This window comes from Heptranchias perlo, chromosome 16 (genome assembly GCF_035084215.1).
Source record: "Heptranchias perlo isolate sHepPer1 chromosome 16, sHepPer1.hap1, whole genome shotgun sequence".
NCBI classification, from domain to species: Eukaryota; Metazoa; Chordata; class Chondrichthyes; order Hexanchiformes; family Hexanchidae; genus Heptranchias; species Heptranchias perlo.
Genome location: NC_090340.1, coordinates 25,167,466 through 25,194,411, shown reverse-complemented (window position 1 = coordinate 25,194,411; position 26,946 = coordinate 25,167,466). Strand labels below are relative to the sequence as shown.

Sequence of the window (26,946 nt, the reverse complement as noted above, 5' to 3'; positions counted from 1 at the left end):
AAGTACCAGATGTTTTGTAAAGTGACAGTTAAAATGTTTGGGAATAAAATGATAAAACCTAGTCTGTTTCAATATTAATTACCTCAGTTATAGTGCCTCTGGCTATATTTTGCATGAGTGAGTTTTTGGTATCTACAGGTTAAGACCATCAAGACAGGACAAGACCATCAAGTTTCAGGTAAGCAAAAAATAATTCTAAGATACATTAAAAGTGACTGAGTGACTGCCTACTTAGGAAGATTGTGTGGCTGCAGGACTGACTGTGGGGTGGTGGGCCAGTGTGTGTGGTCAGTGTCTGTGGCTCAGGCAGTCTGTCGGGTGGTGGGGCAGTGTTGTGGCTGCAGGTTTTTGATTTTAAATATACATTAAAATTTTACATAAAATGTTTTCCAAGAAAAGTCTGTTTTGTGTTATTGATATATTTAACGCTGTTATGAATTTAACAATCTACATTACAGACATTCAACTATCTGACAGACATTATTAACTATAACAAATGGTCTAACACGAATACCATGAAATCTTTACAAAAGTCAGTGGAAGGGCTTAGGAGACCTAGTGGACATACCAGCAGTGAAAAGGTTAACAAAGACTCAAAAACATCACATCATTATGTAGTTTTAATATTGTAAATAACTTTTAAATAGTTATAGTGTAAGATGGATATAGAATTCCCCAGTAATGAATTGCAATAACATAATCATTATGAATACATCAAGGGTGTGGAGTGCAGTGAGAGCATGAGCACTTACAGCTCCTGCCGGCACTAAAGAATTGACCCCCACCCTCCATTACCTTATTTGGACTCGCACTTGTCAAACTGAAGTGCCATAGACCAAGGAGTGATTTCAAGGCAGTAGTCTAATCTAGGTTTCAGACGATGGTTATAACTGGATCTAAACCCTCTTGATTAGCTTACTGCTGTACAATATTACTCAGGCTATCCATTATTCTTTATACATTCCACGTCTATCTCTATCCATTCATCGTGTTATTTTATTGATGTTCCTTTGTGTACATGACTGCTCCTTCTTTGCTCTTGTGTGATAGTGTCGCCCAGTGACACTGCAGTTAACACCCACATCACTTAGGTTCAAACTCTTGCTATGCCTCATGTTTTGTTAACCTTCTGCATGATGTTTCAGTGGTGAACATTTCCTGCAACCAACTGAAATAAAATTGGAAATGAACCTGTAATTTGCAGGAGCAAAATGAAGGGCAGTAATATGTGTATTATTGTTAGTTTTGAAAGCTGTCACTAACAGTTACAAAAAAAATGAATTCTGTTTCAATATTAATTACCTCAGTTATAGTGCCTCTGGCTATATTTTGCATGAGTGAGTTTTTGGTATCTACAGGTTAAAATATCAGTTTAGTTAAATACAAACAATAATGGCAGTAAATATATTATATAGATAAATCATATATAGATAAATATTAATAATAAAACACGTCAATTAAATTTCTTGAGATATTCTTGCTGGATCATTTGTTGTATTTCCATTGAGGGCTGCTTCCTCTTAATGTAGTGTGGTTACTGCAGCAGGATGTGTAGCTGCTTTTAATTAGTATTTCTCTCGTTCACAGTACCTGCACAATCACTAAGGCTGTCGTTGCAGAAATGGCTACTTCTAGTCAAGATATTTCAGAAGAGCTACAAGGTAATGGTTTTGATTCTTGTTAATCCTAAAAGAAGACTTAATTTTTGTGTGTACCCTCTTTAGATTCCTACACGGTCTTTCATTTCAGTTTTATTGGTGCAGAATGTCACCCTTCTCTTGAAAACACAAATCAAACAGAAGACAAGCATGCGGCATATGATTCGGTCTGTATCGCCCACAAGTAACACCTGTAAAGTCAATGAGCCAAGCAGATCTATCTAAAGAACTAAATAATGTGACATGCAATGTGATGAGAAAACTTTTTATTTGGTTTTGTTTCAACTGGAGCACATCCATGTATATTTGTTTTATAAAAAGATGAGAATAATGTTGTCTAGAGCTGGGCAAATAAGTTTTAATGAAATGTTCACTTGGTGAGCAGAAATCTTTAAAACTCTGTCTATCGACATGAACCTTTTGTCAGCACTTTGAGGATATAATCAGCTTGAAGGTTATATTGTGTTACTTTTAATAGCCTTTTTACCTGGAATGTGGGATTGCTTGCCCCCATAGCTGTGTGGATCACATGTGTCATGAGATATCTGTAATGTGGGCCCTGAAAGACACTGCTGGAGATCGACATGATGAATGTATTGTGAAAGAATTTTCACTGAAAATAGTTATTAAAGCAAAATGGGCACAATTTAAACATTGTTTAGTTTGTAATGTCTTTAGTATCATTCAGGGAAGATTTAAACATATTTTTAAAATCGTGAACGATATTTAATGTTACTAATTGCCTTCTGTAAATTAGTGACTGTGTAACCACATTTTAATATGTTGGCCTAGAAATCGGGCGCTAACCGGCCTAAGGTCCCAATATGCCAAGCAGGAAATGCTTGCACGCTTCCACCTGGAAGTGCTCGCTATCCTGGCCGTAGTCATGACTCTATCATCCTGCGGAGTCCTCTGCACCGCTTTTATTCCAACCAGGCCGCAAAGTTCCAGGCTAGCTATTGGGCGACAAGGGCTATCCACTCCGGACATGGCTCATGGCTCCAGTCAGAAACCCGTGCACAGCTGCAGAGCTGGCCTGCAAATAGAAACACCATCGAGCAAACAATTGGCGGGTACCCAGATTTGTGGTTGTCTGTTGCATGCTCCACAACTTCGCCATCATGAGGGTCAAGCCTTTACCACCACCTGGGCAGCAACAAGTGCAGGAGGAGGAGAGGCAGTGCCCCTCCATGCCTGAGCTCTGAGAGCAGTTCATCGAGGAGCACTTCACCTAAATCAGCTCACCAACAGTACCACAATCCTTACCACTTACCTTACAACCACCATCCAATTGCCTTCCTTCAGTTCAGATTTACTTCATTACAAATATAAACACCAACACCAAATCCAGAACAAAAAACAAATTTATCAATCAACTCAATTGCATCTCTATCTAATATATGTCAAAAGTACTTCACTGGTTATAAAGCACCTTGGGACACGCAAGGTCATAAAAGGCGCTATATAAATGTAAGTTCTTGCTTTCTAATAGATCACAGAAATAATTAAGAATCACCCTTGTGCCAGCCCTTAGTGCCTGTTTGGTGTGCTCCTTTCCGTATCCTCAAGCTCCTACAAAGTGCTTCTCTAGTGGCTGCAGCTTGGGAGGTGGAAGACTGCTGAGCATCCATTGAGGAAACAAGATGGCCGTGGAGGTCAGCCTCGAGCAGTTCTGGGCATAGAGGGCCCAGCTGCAGACTGCAGCATCTCAGCGTGGGGCCGGAGGAGTCTGGTCTGGCTGGCTGTGTGTCACTAACAAGGGCACAGGCGGAGTGTCTGGCAGGGGAGCAGACATGCTGTCATCCTTAGAGAGGACAGCAGGTTCCTCTCCGAGGGAGTCAAGGCCACTCTCCTGGGAGAGCACCTGAGCATTCCTATGACTCTGTGTGAGAACAGAGTGCAGGACTGCTGTGATGCTTTGTAGCCCCCTGTCGACATTGGCCCCCAGAGCCAAGATGGCAGCCACCTTAGATTGCACGGCAACAGTGTGAGCTGCCGTAGCAGCTGTCTGAGCTTCCATGGCAACAATCTGTGCCATGGAATCCGTTAGAGCTGTCAGCAGAGGTTCCACCATGGTGGGTGCCACTGTGCTGTTAATGGAGTTGACCGCTCAGTCCATATTGGACAGAATGATCTCCATGCTCTACACAAAGCCTTGAGACAAGTTGGAGCTGGACTCCTCCATGCTCCGTGACATTGTATACAAGCTCTCTGGCAGGCTGCCCGGTGCACCTGGTAGATGCCCATTAGCCTTCTTTTGTAACCTGAGCTCTCAAAGTCATCTGAGTCCTCTGCAGCAGAACTAGTATGCGACCTTGACCTTTGGCGCGTTGGCACCTGTGGCGTCCTATCCCCCTGCCCTAACTCCCGCTCCCATGTGCCCGGTGAGTCACCACATGTAGACACCTCCTCTAACCTAGCCTCTAAAGTCTGCATTGTGCCAGTCTCTGAGCTGGTGCTTGCCAGAGTCAGATCAAGTGACGGTGCATCTTCCTGAAGGCTCGCCTTCTCTTCCACTGGCACACGGGCTTCCACATTCTCAGTACCTGAAATGAAAGAGAGGTACTTGGGTTAGCTGGTGGGCTGAAAGGAGAGCAGGGAGAGAGAAGTGGGTGGTGAAAGCATCTGCAGCTCGTTGTGTTTTTTGTCTGGCACAGATACGATGGGCCGAATGGCCTCCTTCTGTGCTGGAAATTTCTATGATTTTATGCAGAATGTGTAGGGTGTGATAGAAGCCAGAAGGGACAAAGAGGATTTCGCATGAAGAAACCCTACTCGACGTCTCCTCCAGCGTTGCTAGTTGCCATAGCCTCGACTCTACCCCTGCCCATGATGGCAAGCCCAATTTCTTTGAGGGGGCAGAGCGTGTGCAGGCGGGCTCATCCTCCTCCGAGGACAGCCTGCTGTCCTGGAGTTGTGTGCGACCTTCTGCAAGAAAGAAGGGAGTGTGTTAGTGAGAGTCTTGTGAGGAGTTTTGAGAATGCACCTGGAATATCTAATAGTCTGTGTGTAAAGGGTGAGTTGTGGGTGAGTGAGGGTTGTAATAGTGGTGAGTGTGTGACTATGAGGAGAAGGAGGTGTGGTGAAGTGTACTGCAGTGATTGTAGGAGAGTGAAGGGAACCGGGGTAAGGGAATCTTGAGTGCTTGGAGTCCTGTGATTAGTGAGGCTGTAAGTGGTGTGGCTGTGAGCATAGAGGAAAAGAGCATTACTCTTACCTTAATAACTCTAGTGAGACCATTGACATTCTTCCAGCATTGCAGCCATGTCCTGGCATTCACACAATCTGCAATTTCTTTCCACTGACTATAATGGTTTAAAATTCCCCCTATGTCTTGTTCAGCTCCTTGGAGATGACTGTTGCTTTTACAAGGTGAGATCTTGTCTCACCATCTATGCTTGTTTCACAATGTTGGATGGACATAGTTTCTTTCATTCATATTTTGATGTAGCAGGGCCAGCTGTACCAATAATTGTAACAAACTGCATTGGCAGCAGTCTACATATATCAGGATTGCCTTGTATAGCTTTCACTGCACGCAGAAATGTGAAAATTCTGTACCTGATGTAAGCTCGTGACTTCCATTGTACCATCCAGTTGGCTATCTTATATATAGTGATGCATATAATGATAACAACATATGACAGCAATCTGGGTTGCATGGTGGCACAGTGCCAGGGAGTGATGAGGCACAGATTTGCAATTTCCCACATAGTGTGTTCTGCCTCCTGACAATGCTATCAACAACAGCTGCAGAATCAAAGCGAGGCACCTCTCCACAAGAAGGGAGGGAAAATTGGAATGCCAGCACAGCTGGCAGCCAGTTCAGAGTGACATAGGCAGGTACCCAGCAGAGAGAAAAGGCAGGTGACATTAATATAGAATGAAAGCGGGTGGGAATCATAGAATCATAGAAAGGTTACAACACGGAAGGAGGCCATTCAGCCCATTGGGTCCGTGCCGGCTCTATACAAGAGCAATCCAGCTATTCCCACTCCCCCGCCTTATCCCCGTAACCCTGCAAATCTTTTCCTTTCAAGGAAGGGAAGGTGAAAGAAGGTCCTTAAATACTGGGAGAAAAATTAATAATATCTTTAATGATCGCTCAATTTGCCTGACTAAAGTGCAAAACATAAATATAATTAATCAACTTCATGCAAAACTAGAAATTAAAAGATTTTTTTCACAACAGAAACTGTTGTTGTTATGTTAATTAACATTTTTTATTTAAGCTGTTTTAATGGTTTCTCAAGATTTATACATTCACATTTTATGAAGCTATTATCCTTATAGGTGTACATTCACAATTATATTTTATGAAACTCATGCATATAGGTGTATATCAGCCATGGCTCAGTGGTAGCACTTTTGCCTCTGAGTCAGAAGGTCATGGGTTCAAGTCCCACTCCTGAGATTTGAGCACATCATCTAGGCTTACACTTCAGTGCAGTACTGTGGGAGTGCTGTCGGAGGTACTGTCTTTCAGATGAGGTCCTGTCTGTTCTCTCAGGTGGACGTAAAAGATCCCATGGCACTATTCGAAGAAGACCAGGGGAGTTCTCCCTGTGTCCTTGCCAATGTTTATTCCTAAACCAACATTGCTAAATCAGATTATCTGGTCATTATTTCACTGCTGTTTGTGGGACCTTGGCTGCTGCGTTTTCTACGTTATAACAGGGACTACACTTCAAAAAGTACTTCATTGGCTATAAAGTGCTTTAGGGAAGGCATAACACATAGGTGTACATTCACTAAATGTGGGCTGCCACTGCCCTGCCTCCTCTAAATGCAGGCCTCTCTGTAATGCAAGGTTATGCAGCATAACACAATGAAAGTCTATCTGGAGTATAATTTAGGGAGCCCCCACCCCACCCAACTAATCTAGAAAGGGAAACTCTGCTTCAGCTTCCCTATGGTATGTTCAATGATGATCCTGGTTTTCCCGCGGCTTCTATTATATCTGTTCAGGCCTAGTGGGTTGTGCAGAGGTGTCATTAGCCATGTCCATAGGGAGTATCGTTTGTCCCCCAGCAGCCATCCTGCCACGTTTTTCACAGGGTCGAATATTGGGAAGGTGGTAGACTGTCTCGGGATAAATGCATCATGGCAGCTCTCTGGGTCCCTCGCACAAACCTGCATGACAGTGTTCCTGTGATCGACCGCTAGCTGAACATTAAAGGAGTGGTAGCCTTTTCTATTGATGAATGCTGCTGGCTCGTGTTCCGGTGCCCCGATAGCAATGTGTATGCAGTCAATTACGCCTTTCATGTGAGGGAAGCCAGCCACTGCTGCAAATCCTTGAGCTCTGTCCTGTTGACTGCTGAGGTCAATGGGGAAGATGATGTACTGCTCAGCCCTGGTGACCTGCTTACTGCGGCTGTGTACTGCAGACTGGGAAATGCAGCTGATGTCCCCTGTAGCAGACTGAAAGGAGCCAGTGGTGAAGAAGTTAAGGGATGTGGTGACTTTGAAAGCCACCGGAAAAGCATGCCCTCCTCCCATGGTACAGCAGGCAACAGGTCTTTGCAGGAGGTTGCAAAGGTCTGAGACAGCCTGCTTGGAGAAACGTAGCCTCCTCCTGCACTGCTACACAGACAGGTCCAAGAAAGAGACTCTTGGCCTGTACACCCTGTCTGCTGGGTATGACTTCTTATGAAAACCCCCCTCACCTGCTGCTTTCTGAGAGGCCCAGCTGCTGCTGGTTGCTGAGGCTGTTGCTGCTGCTGCTCCTCCTTCTTTAAGTGTTCCTCCATCCAGAATAAAGTAGCAATAATTGCACCCATAATAAGCAGCTAAAGCTTACTGAGGGTGCTGAGGTGATCAGGAAGCTGGAAACTCTCCTGGCAAACCAGACAGCAAAAAAATCCTCTGATTCACTGTGCTGCAACCGAGAGCCCCTTTTTATGGAGTTTCAGTAGCTCTCACACATCAATCCCGCTAAGTTTTACTGGTGGATCCGGGACTGGGTGGGGCTTCCGCGATTTTGAGTTAAATTGCCGTCGGAGTCCCGATGATGTCATTTTACATTTTAATGAGGTCCCCATCTGCCTTTGGCGGATACCTCTCCCGAATTAAAAATTACCGCTGTTAAATTGATGGCAGCTGCTCACGTGTCAGGAACGCAGTGGGAATCGTCCTCTCACCAATTTAACCCTCTGCTCCCGCCTGCCCTGTAACCACTGGGCAAGTAGGGTTCAAATTGGCCCTTAAAAGAAAAGAGTTAATTTTTAAAGATGACGGGACCAAAGAACATTGCTTAGACCAAATAATTACCAAATGGAGTCTTTATCTTAATGACATTTACCCTAATGATATTTAAATGTACTATACATAGAGAAGTTACTGTACTCTTCTATATTTTATTTCAGTTCATGTTAAATTAGTAAATATAACTAGTAAATCTTAGTTAACATAGGATTTGTAGTTATGGCAATAGGAAGTGGAAGGTTTAAAGAAATGGATATGCCACACTTGACAGCACAGACTGAGAGTAAAATAACCCATTCGGCTGCCTCAACAACAACAACAACTTGCATTTAAATAGCGCCTTTGACGTAGTAAAACGTCCCAAGGCGCTTCACCAGAGCACCTGGCAGCTTTTCTGTAGGAAAGCAGCACAGTATGTCCCTGCTTAAAAATATTGGCAGAAAAGACCTTGGTGTTAATAATGTTGCTCTGGTCTTCAGTTCTGAACACAGTTGCTCACTTGGAGATGTCACTTTCCACTATTTTAACATGGATTGTAATTGTTGGGAGAAAAATTCATCCAAGAACTGATCCATAAATATTATATATACATTCCCTGTTGTAGTTTCCTGCAACCGATAAGCTACAAAATGCAATGGTGGAGAATCAAATGAAGTATAATGTTGACGGGTTGGCAGATGTGTGGGTCTTGCATAGGGCGGGGGTGAGGTGGGGGGGCGGAATCTACATGCATACCAAAAGATAATATTAAAAAAATGTTTTGCAATTTTTCCTCTGGAACAACCTAACCTTTTAAAATAATTCTACTCCTGCTTCAGCCCCTCCCCTCATGTTTGGGTACATTTCCATAGGTGACATCAGCTCTCTTGTCACAGGGGGCATAACAAACAAGCCAATCTAAACATCAGTTGATGTACACATAAGAGCATAAGAAATAGGAGCAGGAGTAGGTCATACAGCCCCTTGAGCCTGCTGTGCCATTTTATAAGATCATGGCTGATCATTGACCTCAACTCCACTTTCCTGCCCAATCCCCATATCCCTTGATTCCCTTCGTGTCCAAATATCTATCGATCTCAGTCTTGAATATACTCAATGACTGAGCATCCACAGGCCTCTGGGGTAGAGAATTCTAAAGATTCACAACCCACTGAGTGAAGAAATTTTTCCTCATCTCAGTCCTAAATGGCCAACCTTATCCCCTTATCTTGAGACTATGCCCCCTAGTTCTAGACACTCCACCCAGGGGAAACAGCCTCTCAGCATCTACCCTGTCAAGCCCTTAAGAATTTTATACATTTCAATGAGATCACCTCGCATTCTTCTAAACGTCAGAGAATGTAGGCCCATTCTGCTCAATCCCACCTCAAAGGACAACCCTCTCATCTCAGGAATCAATCTAGTGAACCTTCGTTGTACCCCCTCTAAAGCAAGTATACCCTTCCTTAGGTAAGGAGATCAAAACTGTATACAGTACTCCAGGTGTGGTGTCACCAGAGCCCTATATAATTGCAGCAAGACCTCCTTATTCTTTGCAATAAAGACAAACATACCATTTGCCTTCCTAATTGCTTGCTGTACCTACCTATTAACTTTCTGTGATTCATGTACAAGGACACCCAAATCCCTATGACTATCAACATTTCTTAGTCTCTCATCTTTTAAAAAAAAAATTCCACTTTTCTATTCTTCCTACCAAAGTGGATAATTTCACATTTCCCCACATTGTACTCCATCTGCCATCTTCTCGCCCACTCACTTAATCTGTCTATATCCCTTTGGAGCCTCTTTGCGTCCTCCTCACAGCTTACTTTCCCACCTAGCTTTGTATCGTCGGCAAACTTGGATACGTTACACTCGGTCCCCTCATCTAAGTCGTTGATATATATTGTAAACAGCTAAGGCCCAAGCACTGATCTATGTGGCACCCCACTAGTTACAACCTGCCAACCCGAAAATGACCCGTTTATTCCTACACTCTTTTCTATACATTAACCAATCCTCAATCCATGCTAATATATTACCCCCAATCGCATGAGCCCTAATCTTGTGTAACAATCTTTTATGTGGCACCTTATCGAATGCCCTTTGAAAATCCAAATATACTACATTCACTGGTTTACCCCATATCTACCCTGCTAGTTACACCCTCAAAAACTCTAATAGATTTGTCAAACACGATTTCCCTTTGATAAAACTGTGTGAACTCTGCCTAATCATATTATAATTTTCTAAGTGCCCTGTTACTATGTCCTTAATAATAGATTCTAGTATTTTCCCTACTACTGATGTCAGACTAACTGGCCAATAATTCCCTGTTTTCTCTCTCCCTCCTTTCTTGAAATGCGGGGTTACATTTGCTGCCTTCCAATCCACGGGGACCGTTCTAGAATCTAGGGAATTCTGGAAGATCAAAACCATTGCATCCACTATCTCCGCAGCCACCTCTTTTAAAACCCTAGGATGTAGGCCATCAGGTCCAGGGGATTTGTTGGCTTTTAGTCCCATTAATTTCTCCAGTACTTTTTCTTTACTAATCTTAATTACTTTAAGTTCTTCTCTCTCATTAGACCCTTAGTTCCCCATTATTTCCAGTATGTTTTTTGTGTCTTTTACTGTGAAAACAGAGATAAAATATTTGTTTAATGTCTCTGCCATTTCCTATTCCCCATTATAATTTCTCCTGTCTCTGCCTCTAAGGGACCAAGTTTACTTTCTCTTCCTTTTTACCTACTTGTAGAAGCTCTTACAATCTGTTTTTATATTTCTTGCTAGTTTACTCTCATATTCAATTTTCCCCCACTTTATCAATTTCTTGGCCATCCTATGCTGATTTCAAAAACCCTCCTAATTCTCAGGCTTACGTATTGGCTTTGTTTAAATTTAAGACTCTAGTTTCGGACTTAACTACATCACTCTCAAACGCAATATGAAATTCTATCATATTATGATCACTCTGCCCCAGAGGATCCTTAACTATAAAATTACTAATTAACTCTGTCTCATTACACAAAACTAGATCTAAAATAGTCTGTTCCCTAGTTGGTTCCTCGACATATTGTTCTAGAAAACCGTCTCAAATGCATTCCATGAACTCGTCCTCCAAACTACCTTTGCCAATTTGGTTTGCTCAGTCCATATGAAGGTTAAAGTCCCCCATGATTATTGCATTACCCTTGTTGCGTGCTCCTCTAATTTCCTAATTTTCACTCTGACCAACACTATAACTACTGTTAGGGGGCCTATAAACTACTCCCCTTGTTATTTCTTATCTCCACCCATACTGATTCTACTTCCTGATTTTCTGAGCAAAGATCCTTTCTCACTACTGCCTTTATCTCATCCTTTATTATCAGGGCCATCCCCCACCCACCCCCCTCCTTTTCCATTTTGCCTATCTTTTCTCTCACTCGCTCACTCTTCCTCACTGGAGTGAGAACCTGAATTTTTCTTTTGCCCACTATCCTTTAAGCCAATGATGGCATCCCTACCACCAGCCTGGCTGAGGTCATGTAATTCAGCAGAGACCAATGATCAAACCTGGGACTTTCCTGATCTGCATGGCTCAATGACTCACTGCCTTATCCGGCTGAGACAACCATATTTGTCACTTTTTACAAAAATTCAAAGTTGCTGTTCAACAAAGAACCAGAATTTCAGGTCTCCTTCGCCTCAAATCCACATGAATGATGGCATTGATGGCGATGGGGTACATGTGTCCTGGGACTGCTCCATTCATTTCAGTGGGGTCCACAACTTTGGACGTTAAACTTGAGCCATCTGCCCAGGAAAACCCACAATTAGCAGATTATATACAGCACCCAGCCACTAGCTTGTTGTGCCCATGATTTCCTATTTGGAGGGCCCCTGATCTTAGTTGAGCCGTCAGAAGGAAGTCTTCTACTGCCACACAGGAGGAGTAGAAAATATGTGTCACCTGAAGCAACTCTCACACAACTCCCAGACTAGTGACTGGCTAAACGGTAGGACTGAAAGACGCCTATTTGGATTAATGCCCGGCAGGTTTGCTTGAGTACTTTTGGAGGTTGTAAAGAAATTTTCCAGACCTTTATCTTCAAGGTTTAACTTGTGGTTGTTACCAGTTGCCTCTTTCAGAAGATTAGGTGGATTGGTAAGTATCGATTTTCCAATCAGCTTTATTTTAATGATGGCGGCAACCCATTTCCGCCAGTGTTAAATAATGCCAATCAGAAAAGCTAGACTTCAGAGTGTATGCTACAGCAAATCGTACATGGCCTGTGAAAGGAGTAGGTTTGATGGTTGAATGGTCACTTCTCAATCCATTCTATCTTACATTGTTATTTCAAGTCACAAAATTAGATGTATAAAATACAATATTAGACAGCTGTGTTTTCTCATGAGAAGGTCCATCAACCTGCTCATAATTTTGGGAAATCTAATCTCTCATATCAATGCTTCAAAGAATTTTGTTTGTTTACAGAACATGTAACTAGAATTCTGCAGCCAAAGAAAATAGAGTTGATGAAGAAAGTGAAATCAACAACAAAGTGTAAATCAGAAGAGAAAATATTGGTATGTTGATCAATGTTTGAGATAATGCACATCATTTATAGTGGGATAATGACATTTAAAACTACCTTTTTACCTTGCCATAACATGAGGAAACCAGTTACTCCACAAGACAGACTAGGAATGTCCCTGGTTCCATCCCTGTCTTGCACTGAGTTAACTGATCTTATCCAGGATAAAAGTGGGAGTGCTACAACTGGTCTCAGTGTCACTTGGGTATGGAAGGGAAAAAGGCTCAGATTTGATGCTCTTCAAAGTTGAATAACTTGCCACTGTCTAGATTCAATCATGGAGGATGACCATTTGGGTGAGATACTGGTGGGCTGTTCATACATGTGCAATCATACCATAGCAAGGGTTGGTTCCTTTAGCGTAAGAAGAAAGAAAATTGAGAGGGAAAAAATTGCTGCTAACATAAAAGGGAGGTGACATTTATTCTGAATGGTGTTTAATTGTAATATCACACGTTAAGGCAGTGCACCATAGGCTGACTCAACCTCAGCTAACACTCAGTTGAACTTCCCTTAGATGCTCAGTTGTGTGCAATTGATTAATGTTCACAATGCCAAGATAAGGTGAGATCCTCATAAACAGTGTGGAGACACTCTACCTTGGATTTCACTTCAATGTGCTTTGTTGGATGGCCACCATTACATAGAATTACATAGAATTTTACAACACAGAAACAGGCCATTCGGCCCAAAAGGCCTATGTTGGTATTTATGCTCCACACAAGCCTCCTCCCATTTTACTGTATCTTGCCCTATCAACATATCCTGCTCCCTCATGCACGTATTTAGCTTCCCCTTAAATGCATATATGCTGTTCGCCACAACCACTCCGTGTGGTAGTGAATTCCACATTCTCACCACTCTCTGATTAAAGAAGTTTCTCCTGAATTCCTTATTGGATTTATTAGTATCTTATATTTATGGCCCCTAGTTCTTGACTCCCCCACAAGTGAGTGCAAGGTGATGCAGATCCTCTTCACTGAAGCCTAGAATCAGAAGGCGACAATCCAGAAAAAGACTAATGGGAAAAATAATTTAAAGTCTTTAGAATTAAGAAATGTAATTGCCACTTAAACAGTAATCCATTATGGATCCTAAAGATATTTTACGTGCAAATTTCTTCATTAAAACAATTAAAAATATTTCAGTGGCTTTTTGTTTTTAGCCTTCTGAAACTACCCACAAGTATTTATGTAGTATTTACTTTATAGCATTTGTATGAAATTGCCCTCAAAAAGCAGATACAGGAGTTTCACCAGTGAATAGGTGAACCATAGAGACCAGGAACATAAGTAAGAACATAAGAAATAGGAACAGAAGTAGGCCATCTGGCCCCTCGAGCCTGTTCCGCCATTCAACAAGATCATGGCTGATCTTCTACCTCAACGCCATGTTCCTGCACTATCCCCATTTCCCTTGATGCCTTCAATATCTAGAAATCTAGCGATCTCTGTTTTGAACATACTCAATAACTGAGCCTCCACAGCCCTCTGGTGTAGAGAATTCCAAAGATTCACCACCCACTGAGTGAAGAAATTTCTCCTCATCTCAGTCCTAAATGGCCTACCCCTTATTCTGATACTGTGATCCCGGGTTCTAGATTCCCCAGCCAGGGGAAACATCCTCCTTGCATCTACGTTTCAATGAGATCACCTCTCATTCTTCTAAACTCTAGAGAATACAGGCCTAGTCTACTCAATCTCTCCTCATAAGACAATCCCGCCATACCAGGAATCAGTCTGGTGAACCTTCGTTGCACTCCCTCTATGTCAAATATATCCTTTCTTAGGTAAGGAGACCAAAATTGTACACAATACTCCAGGTGCAGTCTCACCAGGGCCCTATATAATTGCAGTAAGACATCTTTACTCCTATACTCAAATCTTCTTGAAATAAAGCCCAACAGACCATTTGCCTTCCTAATTGCTTGCTGCACCTGCTTGTTAGCTTTCAGTGACTCATATACAAGGACACCCAGGTCCCTTTGAACATCAACATTTCCCAATCTCTCACTATTTATAAAATACTCTGCATTTCTGTTTTTCCTACCAAAGTGGATAACTTCACATTTTTCCACATTATATTCCCTCTGCCATGTTCTTGCCCACTCACTTAGCCTGTCTATATCCTCTTGAATCCTCTTTTCATCCTCCTCACAACTCACGTTCACACCTAGTTTTGTGTCATCAGCAAACTTGGAAATATTACATTTAGTCCCCTCATCCAAATCATTGATATAGATTGTGAATAGCTGGGGCCCAAGCACCGATCCCTGTGGTACTCCACTAGTCACAGTCTGCCCACCTGAAAAAGACCCGTTTATTCCTACTCTCTGTTTTCTGTCTGTTAACCAATCCTCAATCCATGCCAGTATATTACCCCCAATTCCATGTGCTCTAACTTTATTCACCAACCTCCTGTATGGGACCTTTTCGAAAGCCTTCCGAAAATCCAAATACACCATATCCACTGGTCCACTGGTTCCCCCTTATCTATTCTACTAGTTGCATCCTCAAGGAACTCCAATAGATTTGTCAAACATAATTTCCCTTTCATAAATCCATGTTGACTTTGCCAAATCCTATTATTATTTTCTAAGTGTCCTGTTATCACATCCTTTATAATAAATTCTAGCATTTTCCCTACTACTCATGTCAGGCTAACAGGTCTGTAGTTCCTTGTTTTCTCTTTCCCTCCTTTCTTAAATAGTGAGGTTACATTTGCTACCCTCCAATCTGCAGGAACCATTCCAGAATCTATAGAATTTTGGAAGATGACAACCAATGCATCCATTATCTTTACAGCCACCTCTTTCAAAACCCTGGGATGTAGATCATCAGGTCCTTGGGATTTATTGACTTTCAGTCCCATTAATCTCTCTAGTACTATTTTTTTTACGAACACTAATTTCTTTCAGAAGGTCCTAGACTCCCTCGCCAGTCTGTACTGTTAACTGATCTCAGTCAGGACTGTAATAGGGACAATTGGCTTCAGTACCTTAGACTAGGGAGGGGAGAAATACTCCTTATCACTGTTCAAAATTGTGCTTTGCTGGAAGTCTGTGCATGTGGGCTTTGGTGCTCCCACAGATAAATAGTCTGCTAAGACTCACTGTCAAGTCTCACACATGACTCTTTGCCACATGGCAAGATACTGGAGCATGGCGGGTGTCCAAGGAACTACCCTAGCGAGGATTCAATGCCTTCTGAGAACAGAGGAGGGAAAACATTGGCAAGGGGAAGTGAAGAATATGCTATTACTGTTCTTCATTTTCCTTTCAAAAATGCTATGCATCTAAAATAAGATTAGAGACTATGAACTCATTGTGCTCTTTAATGAAGTTGTGCTGAATTGCACACTGTGGTGAGATACGTGACAGGGGTTTGTGTGCAAGAGCTAAGGGATCTGGTGATGCAAATAATACATGCTGAGGTTTGCCATTTTCATGGTAGCTGATAGCAGTAGTCTTTGCATGTAAAGCTCTGGTTTTAACCACTCTGAACATGTGGTTGAGGCAAGGTGGTAATGTGCACTCAATGTTCCAACGCTGCAGCAGATGATGTGGAGGCACACAGTTGCAAAAGGAATGTTTTAAAAATGAACAACATCAGAAGGCATTCAGGCAGCACAACAGAATGGTGTACCAGATAGGAGGGTGCAGTTGTGTGCTGTACATACCCCAACATGATGAGTTTCCAATCTCTGCGGTAGAAGCCGAGAAATAGAGGACTGGAAACAAGTACAGATGATGCTCCTGCACAAAAAAGTGATAAATTTACCACTATTTGCTCCCCCATTATCTCTCGATGAGCACTTACAAAGACTGTCTTTGCCAGAAGCCTAGGATTGTGTTCCTCTTTACCTCTTGGATTAGGGAATGGTATAGGAGAAAAGAAAAAAGTTTTTCAAAAATAATTTCAGATCTGTTCTGCTGAAGTTACAGGAGAACAAAGCTGTTGGTAAAAGTCCTTTCAATGTAAAGTATATTCATCCCCTCCCCATCTCTTAAATCTTGTAATAACATTTGATAACTTCTTTCTACGAGAGGTTCTAAATTGTCAGTGTCACGAGGCGGCCTGACACTGACCTGCCGTGCTGGACTGGAGGCATTCTACTGACCTAATGGATGGGTATGCCTACGCCCTTTCTGTTCAATGTGGCTTGCCCTCGTGCCAGGGTCTGAATGACAATCTTCAACCTCCAGTGCCATTAAATCGTATAGTACTGACCAGAAATCTGAACATATGATGACATTGAATCTGGAGATCTTTATCTGCGACACCAGTGCAGACAGCCATATGCACTGTATGCAAATACATACATTTTCTGTGCGGAAAATCAACTGTTGCTGCAATCATGTGTCTTGCCATTCCATTGGACAACTGTGCCCAGGCCATTGGGAGGGGGAGGGGCTGAGTTTGAAATAATATCACGTGACAGTGAGTCGTAGGAATGCAAATTGTAGTAAGAGACATTTTAAGCAACTAATTAAATGGAGTTTCCCGCAATTAAATGAATATATGAATGCATAATTCAAATGTAAAATTGGATTTTTAAAAAATTCACACTCATTTTATGAATGCTATCTGAAATAAATTTATGAGCTTTCATACTTCACTAGTCAATGATTCAACGGTTCCCACATAGTTGATGTTTTGGTAAATTAAATGGGTCACCCAGGGTTATAATGGCATTTAAAAGGCTGGATTAGGATTGTATTCTGAATATCAATGCTCAATGCCAGATCACTGAGAACACCTATTTTGTTTCTGCAATGGACCAGCCTGCTTGTTAATACACACGAAGTATCAACCTTGACTCAGTGGTGGCACTTTCGCACCTGAGTCAGAGGTCGTGGGTTCAAGCCCTACTCCAGAGACATGAACACATAATCTAGGCTAACACTTCAGTGCAGTACTGAGGGAATGTTACACTGTCAGAGGTGTTGTTTTCCAAATGAGACATTAAATCCAGGCCCTGTCTGGAATCTCAGGTGGATGTAAAAGATCCCATTGCATTATTCGAAGAATAGAAAGGAGTTCTCCCAGTGTCCTAAAATTTATCCCTCAACCAGCATTTATATTATTGCTGTTTCTGGGACTTTGCTGAATGCAAATTGGCTGCCTCCATTACAACAGTCATTACACTTCATTGCCTGTGAAGTGCTTTGAAAGGTACTACATGAATAAATGTAAGTTCTTCCTTTCATACACAACTATTCCTCAGGATCTGATACCTTTATGTAGGTTCATAGACTGAAATATTAAATCATGATAAACTACACTTCCTGTAGTGAAAATACCACATAATGGAAAGAAGAAAACCTTTTATCTGATTGTTGTGTTGAAATTTGCTAGGTGCTGATTAAGCTGTCGATCAAATTGATTCTTATTGTGTTGTCCATGTTTAGCTACTTTATCCATAGGTTAGTCTATCTGACGTCCATAGAGTAGGAATGAAACAATCAGATTTGTGGTTAAGGGTAGCTACTCAGACTGGAAAAAGATGGGAAGTGGTGTTCCACAGGGATCGATGCTGGGACCACTGTTGTTCACAATTTACATTAACGATTTGGACTCTGGAATCGGAAGTACAATTTCAAAATTTTCGCATGAGACCAAATTGTGGGGTGTAGTTAATACAAAGGAGGATTGTGTCAAAATGCAAGAAGACATTAATAAACTTGCAGAATGGATGTGTAATTGGCGAATGAATTTCAGTTTAGATAAGTGTGAAGTAGTGACACAGGTTAATAAGGCCATAAAAAAGCCAAACCAAGCATTAGGGTTCATTTCTGGAGGGATAAAATTGAAAAGCAAAGAAGTTATGTTAAACTTGAATAGAACCTTGGTTAGACCGCACCTGGAGTATTGTGCATAGTTCTGGTCTCCATATTATAGAAAGGACATAGAGGCATTGGAGAGGGTGCAAAAAAGATTCACAAGGATGATGCCAGAACTGAGAGGATATACTTAACAGGAAAGGGTGAACAGGCTGGAGCTCTTTTCTCTAGAAAAGAGAAGGCTGAGGGGTGACCTGATAGAGGTCTTTAAGATAATGAAAGGGTTTGATAGGGTAGAGGTGGAGAAAATGTTTCCATCCGTGGGGGAGTTCAAAACTAGAGGTCATAAATATAAGGTAGTCACTAATAAATCCAATAGGGAATTCAGGAGAAACATCTTTACCCAAAGAGTGCTAAGAATGTGGAACACACTACCACAAGGAGTAGTTGAGGCAAATAACATAGATGCATTTAAAGGGAAGCTAGATAAGCTCACGAGGTAGAAAGCAATAGAAGAGTATGCTGATAGGGTTAGGTGAAGTAGGGATAGAGGAGGCTCGTGTGGAGCATAAATACCAGCATAGACCAATTAGGCCAAATGACCTGTTTCTGTGCTGTAGATTCGATGTAACTTGATGTAAAAGTGAGTAGAGTCTGGTGACCCTTGAAATCACAGGGAGGAAATACCGAGGAATTTGTAGATGCTCAAGGTAGATAGGGCCCTGCACTCTGACAGCTTTCATCCCAAGGGTTCTGACGGAGTTGGCTAAGGAGATTGTGAATTCCCCTCACTGATACCTTCCAGAGCTCACCGGACTCTGGTTACATCCTGGAAAATTGGAAAGCAGCAAACGTGATGTTTATTTTTAAAAGGGGAATAAGGACAAACTGTCACATTTACAGATCTGTAACCTTTACCTCAGTTGTGGGGAAATTGTTTAAAACTACGATGTGGGATAGCGTAAGGGCTCAGCTTGATGGATGGGGTTTAATTAGAGATAACCAACTTGGTTTTCAGAACAGTTGAACAAAACTATTAGATTTTTTGAGGAGCACTAGATGATATTGTATACCAGGATTTCTCAAAGGCAGTTGACACTATCTCATATAACAATCCACTGCATAAGGTTTTGGCACATGGACTGGATTCTAAGTTGGCTGGTTGATAGACAGCAACAAGTTATGGTGCATGTTTGAGGTATCTGGCTGGTAACCAACCATTGGTGATGTGTCACAGGGGTTGGTGTTTGGGACTGCTGTTGTCTACATTTTTTATATAAGTGGTTTGGAGAATGGAATCATGTCAATGGTGTCTAAATTTGCAGGCGGTACCAAATTGGGAACGGTTGCAAATGATGAATATCAATGTGCGCAGATCCAAAAGGATCTAGAGAAGCAGGTCTCTGGGTAGAGCAATTTAATACAAAGAAGTTTAAAGTTGAGTTCCAGGAAGAGGTCAAATGGTATGGAATATAAGCAATCACAAGGCCTCAAACTATTTTTGAAATGCACTCACCCTACCAACAATGTGCCTAATGGAAATGGGCTTATGGTGTCACAGCAACAAAAAGTACCTTAGGCTTTTGGTGAACAGGTTGCTTAAACCGTCAGTGCTGTGTTCACAGGCAGTTCAGAAGATGAGCAAAATGTACGGATGTATAACTAGGGGTGTAACTTAAGTCAAGAGAGGCAATACTAACATTATATCTGTCCCTGGTGAGACTGTAACTGGAGAACTACGCACAGTTTTCGTCTCCCTATTTTATCAAATTATTGGATGACGTGCAAAGGAGGGCTATTACATGAATCCCAGAGCTAAGGGGATAGAGCTAAGAGGAGACATTATCCCTGGGACTTATTTCTCTTGAACCCGTTTTTTTGAGTGCTAAATGGCCTCCTAAGCCTCCAATATGGCAGGCAGGAAGCAGGTTCCAGGGGCGTCTCACGTGGGTCTTGTGTTTGCGAAGAAGGAAGTCGGGGGGAGGGGAGACCTAATCTTTTCTTGTGCCTGGCCCCATGAAGGGAGGAAAAGCACTTAGCTTTAACACCCTCTTCTGGGGCTGATCTTCTTCTGTCCTGGGATGGGACAGTCGCAACGGCTTCCCTGCTCAATCCAGCAAATCTTGCAGTGGGGGCCTCAAACAGGTATTAGGCTCCTTATTTGCATTTGCAGAGGCCTATTACAGGATTGGGCACTGCACGCTGATTTATTGGACATTTACCAATATGGCAGGTGGCGCACTATCGACTTGTAATGAACGTGCGCTTCCTGCCTGCCATATTGGAGGCTTAGGAGGCCATTTAGCACTCAAAAAAACGGGTGCTGTGCGGCCGATATTCTAGTCCCCGGTGTCAACAGATTCTAAACAATTTAAATCAGCCATTCTATACAGTACAGAATAACACAGGCTAAAAGCCAGACAAGCTTTTTTCCAAACATGAAGATTTTGCACCCCATCAGGATTTAGGGCCCTAGTATTAATTGATGGCTCCAATGTACCGGAGGCCCATGCAGTAAAGTGTATAATTTTTTAACAATATCCTGTAAATGGCAGCATTGTCCCACTGCAACATTACTTCTGAGATAGCAGTATCTGGAACAGGGGCAGAAGCTGGTGTACTGCTGGGATCTTGTCTTTTCAATATTGAGGTGCTGCAAAACCCTGTACTGTCACTAATGGAAATGGAAGAATACATATTGTAGTTTGCATACGCTCAGTAGCAAGAGCATTGTGCACTGTGCTGCCAACAGCCGAGAGTGAAGCTGTTTCCTGAGCTGTGTAATTTCGTAAGAATCGTGGAGCGATGGTGTGATGATAACAATAGGAGAACAAGTTCAGCTCCAACCTGTAATCTCACTTCCTTCTCAAATGTTCCCTTATATAGTAAAGATTGGGTGAACAAACAGCATATCCATTGCCCTAAGTGAGCAGTATTCATATTGTGTCAATAAATTTCACTTTAATTCTTAATGTATGCATGACAACAAAGAAATATTATTACTTGAAGGATTTCTTTGCTGAAAGTGTGCATAATCAAAACATACTTCCACCCCATTCATTGGCATGTAAGTCAATCTAGGTCATAAAGCATGTCCTTTACAGTATGCAGTCTGAGTTTTCTGCTGTTACAATAGCTTGCACTTTTTTATTTTACGAAGCTGAGATAAGCTCAGTTTCTTTCACAAGAAAAAAGACCTTGTAGCTCATAGGTGACAAAGTCACCTATGAACTATTATAACACTCGTTCTCTTTAAGCAGAACATGCAGGCTTTTGGTTTAAAAAGAAATAGCACAATTTATATGCATTTTTTTAATGAGATCTGCCACATGTAGATTAAGTATATGCTAATTATGGCTGTTAAATGCATCTCACCTGAATGATCATGCTTAAAATGAGCCAGTATCTACAGTTGCCCATTGAAAGGGAAAACAATTGTGAGCAGCTGGTGTGTTATTCAATGGATGCATTGAATGATTAATTACACTTCTGTGAAGCGCCTTAGGATGTTTTTCTATGTTAAAGACACCACATAAATGCAAGTTGTTATTGTTATCACTCAAGAAAAGTGCATGATAATGGTGGCAAGCCCTGTATGCTCGATTGATGCGTGATGGACCAATAAAATGATTTCTAACAGTAACAAAATTAAGGATCAATTGCATGATTTGGTTTTTCAGTACATTGTAGAGTTTTACTTGGATCTGGTTTACTTGGTCACTGCCTTTGTCCCTGAGGAAGGAGGAAGCCTCCGAAAGCTTGTGAATTTAAAATAAAATTGCTGGACTATAACTTGGTGTTGTAAAATTGTTTACATTTGTCCCTTCCGACATGGCGTGCTTGGCCAGCTTCCCAAGCAGCAGGCAGCACAGTGGTCTGGATCTCCCAGGAGCTGATGGTCGAGCACTTGTTGTAATGGGCCAGCCGGGAAGCTTCACCCACGATGTGCTTGAAAATACCGTTCACAAAGGAGTTCATGATGCTTGTGGCCTTGGAGGAGATGCTGGTATCGGGGCGAACCTGCTTCATCACTTTGTAGATGTAGATAGAGTAACTCCTTCCTCGACCTTCTCTGCTTCTTGCCACCCTTTGCTGGCACTTTATTCAGGGCTTTCTTGGCGCCCTTCTTGGGAGCTGCTTTCTTCTCCTCAGGCTGGCAGATTCTGCTTCGTTCTTGGGTATTATTTTGGCAGGAGCTGCCTGCAATATTCTTCTGGGTACTTTCTTAGAACATCATACCACACTACCGTCAGCTGTCGGTCTACCATAGAAACCCACAATGGAATGAAAAAAAGTCCCTTTAAACCATTTTTTAAAATTACACTTGAGGCTTTTTAAAATCACCATTATTAATGAGAGAAAAGGTCTTTTTATTCACCAACCCAAGTACTGTGGTGCACTAAAATAAAGGCACCGCTGAAGGCTTACAGTTTCCTAATCTCACTTTGCTTCCAGTTGCAGCACCACAGCTGAAAATGGTAAAATTAACTTGAACTCCAACACATAACAAATAACGATAGAAGGGAGTGATATAAGGGTTATAATTTAATTGCAGAACTTCAACAAAGTTTATAAACTGATAAAAATTTCTTACTGATAATGTAATTGGAACACCCACTGATCCTGGATTAGATTAAACTTTATAATCGTTCCTTGTTGAGAGGTTCTCTGAGGCTAATTTGATGATGTTCTTTGAAATGGTTAAAATGGGTTGTTCTGGTCCTCATAAAGGATATACATGAATGTTTTTTTTGGTGGTTGTTGGTAGGGTGAGTGCATTTCAAAAATAGTTTCAGGCCTTGTGATTGCTTATATTTTGTTGTACCTTTTACCCTATCCCTCAAAAAAAATACCCCCCTCCCATCTATGCTATTTAATTTTGATTGAGGGAGGGGGGAAAGGTCTGACACACAAACAACTCCACTGATTTTTGGGAGATCTGCCAGTCTCCCCCCGGACTTGCAGCAGGAGACTGAGAGTACCCTCATGAAACGTTGGCCCATGTACTTGGAAATGAAAATTGGGAGAGATGTACAATGGGCGACTGAATCAATATTGCCTTTTTTACACGATCACCCAAAGTCAAAATTACCCCCACATTTATGATCCTTTAAATGAGATAGCATTAATGCAATTCATCCCACCTCTGCAACAGCCTGCACCTAATTAACCTCTTCAAGCACAGGCAGCCAAGATTGTGCAACTGTACCTTAAAAATAAAAAAGGAACAGCTGAGACTGTGCAGGTACTGGGCAGGTCTTGGATGACAGGGGATGAAGCACAAACTTAGACGTGGGGAACTGGCCATCTCATAGCTAAGCACTGCTCTAATGCTCATCTCATCCTAGGCAGGAAAGGCTAATGTTCACAACTGAAGAGCAAAATCTAATATTGTATTTTTGAAATACAGACTTGAAAAAGGACATTTGTTGAATTTATTGAGAATTACTCATTATTTGCCTTTTGGGAATTAATTATTTTTCTTTATATTTTAAAATGTCTTTCCTGCAGTAGCAACAGATAATTTATTCCTGGAAGAAAAAAATGTTTAATTTTCTTTTTAAAAAAAATTCAATAGCGCATGTGACTAAATCTTGATTTGCCTGAGACAGTTTTTTTATTGCATCCTCTGGACTACCAGGACACTTTTACACAAGTATCTTGGATAACCTACCTGGGGATTCAGCAATGCACTGTCAATTTTCAGGGGAAATGTTTAATTGCACTCTTTGGGGCCAATGTTCCCAGTCCCTCTGCAACCCAGCACTGGACAAGAGCAATGCAGATGAAGTCTGTCTGTCCAGGCTCAGGACACCACTATTTCCTGTCCCTGGCCATTAACATGGCCAAGGGAAACTCCCAACTCAGCCTCGCCGCTGGCTGGGCCTTGCGCTGTATGTAGAGCAGGAAACAGGAGCACAGTGGCAGGACTGCCGCTGGCAATAGGATCTTCCAGCCGCTGCTGAAGAGTAGCAGCGAAAAGGCCCTAAGGGCCGAAGATCATTCTGGGGAGTCGGAAAATAAGTACCTTCCCTTCTTCTTTCCTTGTCGTGTTCAAATGCCTTCATGGCCTCACCCCTCCCTTTCTCTATAACCTCCTCTGAGAACTCTGCGTTCCTTCAACTCTGGCCTCTTGTGCATCCCCAATTTCCTTTGCCCCACCATTGGCAGCCGAGCCTTCAGCCATCTCCGCCCCATGCTCTGGAATTGCTTCCCTAAATCGCTCCACCTCTCTCTCCTCCTTTAAGGCCCTCTATACAACCTACCTCTTTGACCAAGTTTTTAGTTACCCCTCATAACATCTCCTTCTTTGTCTCAGTGTCAATTGTGCCTGATTTTACTTCTGTGAAGTGCTCTGGGATGTTTTCCGACATTAAAGGCGCTATATAATTGCAGTTGTTCTACAAACAGCTCCCGAGACCCCCACAATCCCTCTACTCTGTGAAGATCTGGAACTCAGTGCAAACATGTCTTTCATTCTTCCTCAAGTCTGTCCCTGAATCAATGTCTGTGCTTTGTAGACCAGGTTATGTACAATCCTCAGGATCTGCTGGGCCAGTAACATTCCGTACTTTCTTTGAAAAACTTAACATCACAAATGATTTTATGGTACGTCAGCAGCAACTCTTCTACTCCATCTGGTTTGGTTCCTACTACAGAGCTTGGTAGCTTGTTGAGAGTTGACACTTGTGATGGTCATGGCAGTGTCACTTCTTGTCCACTCCTTTGCCGACCTCCGTGCAGGATTAAGTGCATGAACCGAGCATGGATCAACAAGGAGCTGCATTTCGTCATAGAAGTGCTACAGCTGGCTTGAAAGACATGGGTTGGCCACCCTAAAAGAGGAGAAAGTTTAGTGTTCATAATAACAAATGAGATGATGTTTAAAAAACATATGTGGCTAAAATATTGTAATCATTAGGTTAATTGTTTTATATTAATTATTTAATAGAATGCGGGGGGGGTGTTGGAGAGGAGCCTGGGTTTTCATCTGGTTTTTCATCTCTCCCAGGAGATCACATGGTGGATGTGGAGTGTATGTATCGTAATTCATAAGGCACCACAACTGTGTGGGACAGGCATGATGGGCCAGTAGCTCTTTTCCTGTCTGTCATTTTCGTATGTATGTAATATAATTTTGCACCTCAAAAAACTGGTTTGAATTATTCATAAGATATTTCCTGATCATAGCAGGCTGGCATATTATATTCTTTTCTTTAAATTTCAGGCCTTGACACTGTGGAGGGCATTTTTGCTGCCTGTTCGAGTCGCTGCCAAGGTAAGCCATGGAGACTTATCCAATTCTTGTCCTTGTTTTCCAAACTTTAAGCATTGCAACATTTGGAGCTGTTTTCAATCATATTCACTTTTGATTGAAGTGTTCAAACGATTAAGCTGATGGTAACCAATAAGCTAAGAATCACTTTATTTTAATTATATGTACAATATATTAATGCACTGATGTAGTAGCGGACATCACATGGATTTTCCGAGAGTCACACAGATTTGATGTCCATCTCACGGTCTCACTTCGAAGCACTCTGAACACATGGATGAGCTTGCAGGGTGCCTCAACACCGTGTTACTCAGTTTTACACCGTTTTGTAAGACGGCCTGGGTCACGCACTCACGTTTCACCGTAACCTACCGCGGTTGAGAGAGGGGCCGAGCCTTTGAGGTGACCGACAAGCAGCCACCCAACTCATCAAGTGAAGTTTGAGTGATTTACGCCTCTCTTAGGGTTGAGAAATATCCAACCAGGTGAGGGGCGTTTGACAAAGCCAACGTGTTAATGACAAGGCGTGGTTGACCCAAGTGAAGGTGTTGGGGGATTCGGATAAAGGATAAATTACATGTTATAAGTGACAACAGTGGAGCAGGCTTGCGTATGAATTACATAATGCATAAGCTATTTGCTTGGAAAAAGCTCGTCTGATGATCGGAAATGTGTGATGTTCCCATTTATCAAGAGTTAATCACTTGGTGATGTCATGAATATGATGAAAAAGAGTTTTATATAATTCTTAAAATCATGAAGTTATTGCTGGAGACTTGACATTGTGAGGCAAATTTACTATCCCATTTACAAACCTTCAAATTTCGCACATTAGGAATTGTGTTCACTCAATTCCCTTTAACAATGTAACCTATTCTGCTACATGACACTCAATAATAAACATAGCTTAGTATGTTTAATTGGATTTTCAATCTGGCTCACTCTTTGCGACCCTTAAACTGATTCGCAATGTTTTCTCGATGCTAGCATGTCCAAATGAACAGCATTATCGTGCAAGGAGAGCTATTCTTTTGCCTCCAAAAATGCTTAAACTCCAAGCGTGGCCAGGGGCTTTGCCCTTAGTTGCTAACTGAAGCTCTGTCCCTGGACACCTCGGGCAGGCTCCGGACCCTTGGCAAGTTTTGGACAGGCTACCTCACTGATTTCAATACTTAAAAGGTTGACATCTCCGTAGTCGGTGACTAATTTGAAAAACTAATAATTGTCCTGGCTCAGTAATCATTTGGATCATGTTTGTTACATAGTATTTGTGTTTGTAAAAGTCTGCTTATTTACCTGTCTCAGGGCTGTAACCAGTAACCTGTTAGATCAGTATGATGGGAGCTTCAACAAAAATTAGAAATTGCTGGAAATATACAGTAATTTCATCAGAATCTATAAGGTTAAGATGGGGATGGGGACCCTTGTCAGAATGGGCATAGGCAGGCAGGTGAGCACCTG

General features: G+C 42.0%; 1 protein-coding gene across 1 annotated transcript in view; it reads left to right on the top strand.

Moving 5' to 3' along the window:
• The first annotated feature begins 1,556 nt into the window (after positions 1-1,556).
• carmil2 (capping protein regulator and myosin 1 linker 2) overlaps positions 1,557-26,946 on the top strand; it is a 160,763-nt gene continuing 135,373 nt past the window's right edge. Inside the window, 3 exon segments of the mRNA XM_067997840.1 lie at positions 1,557-1,661; positions 12,328-12,419; positions 25,438-25,488. Coding sequence (XP_067853941.1) covers positions 1,622-1,661; positions 12,328-12,419; positions 25,438-25,488 — 183 coding nt within the window. The 5' untranslated portion in view covers positions 1,557-1,621.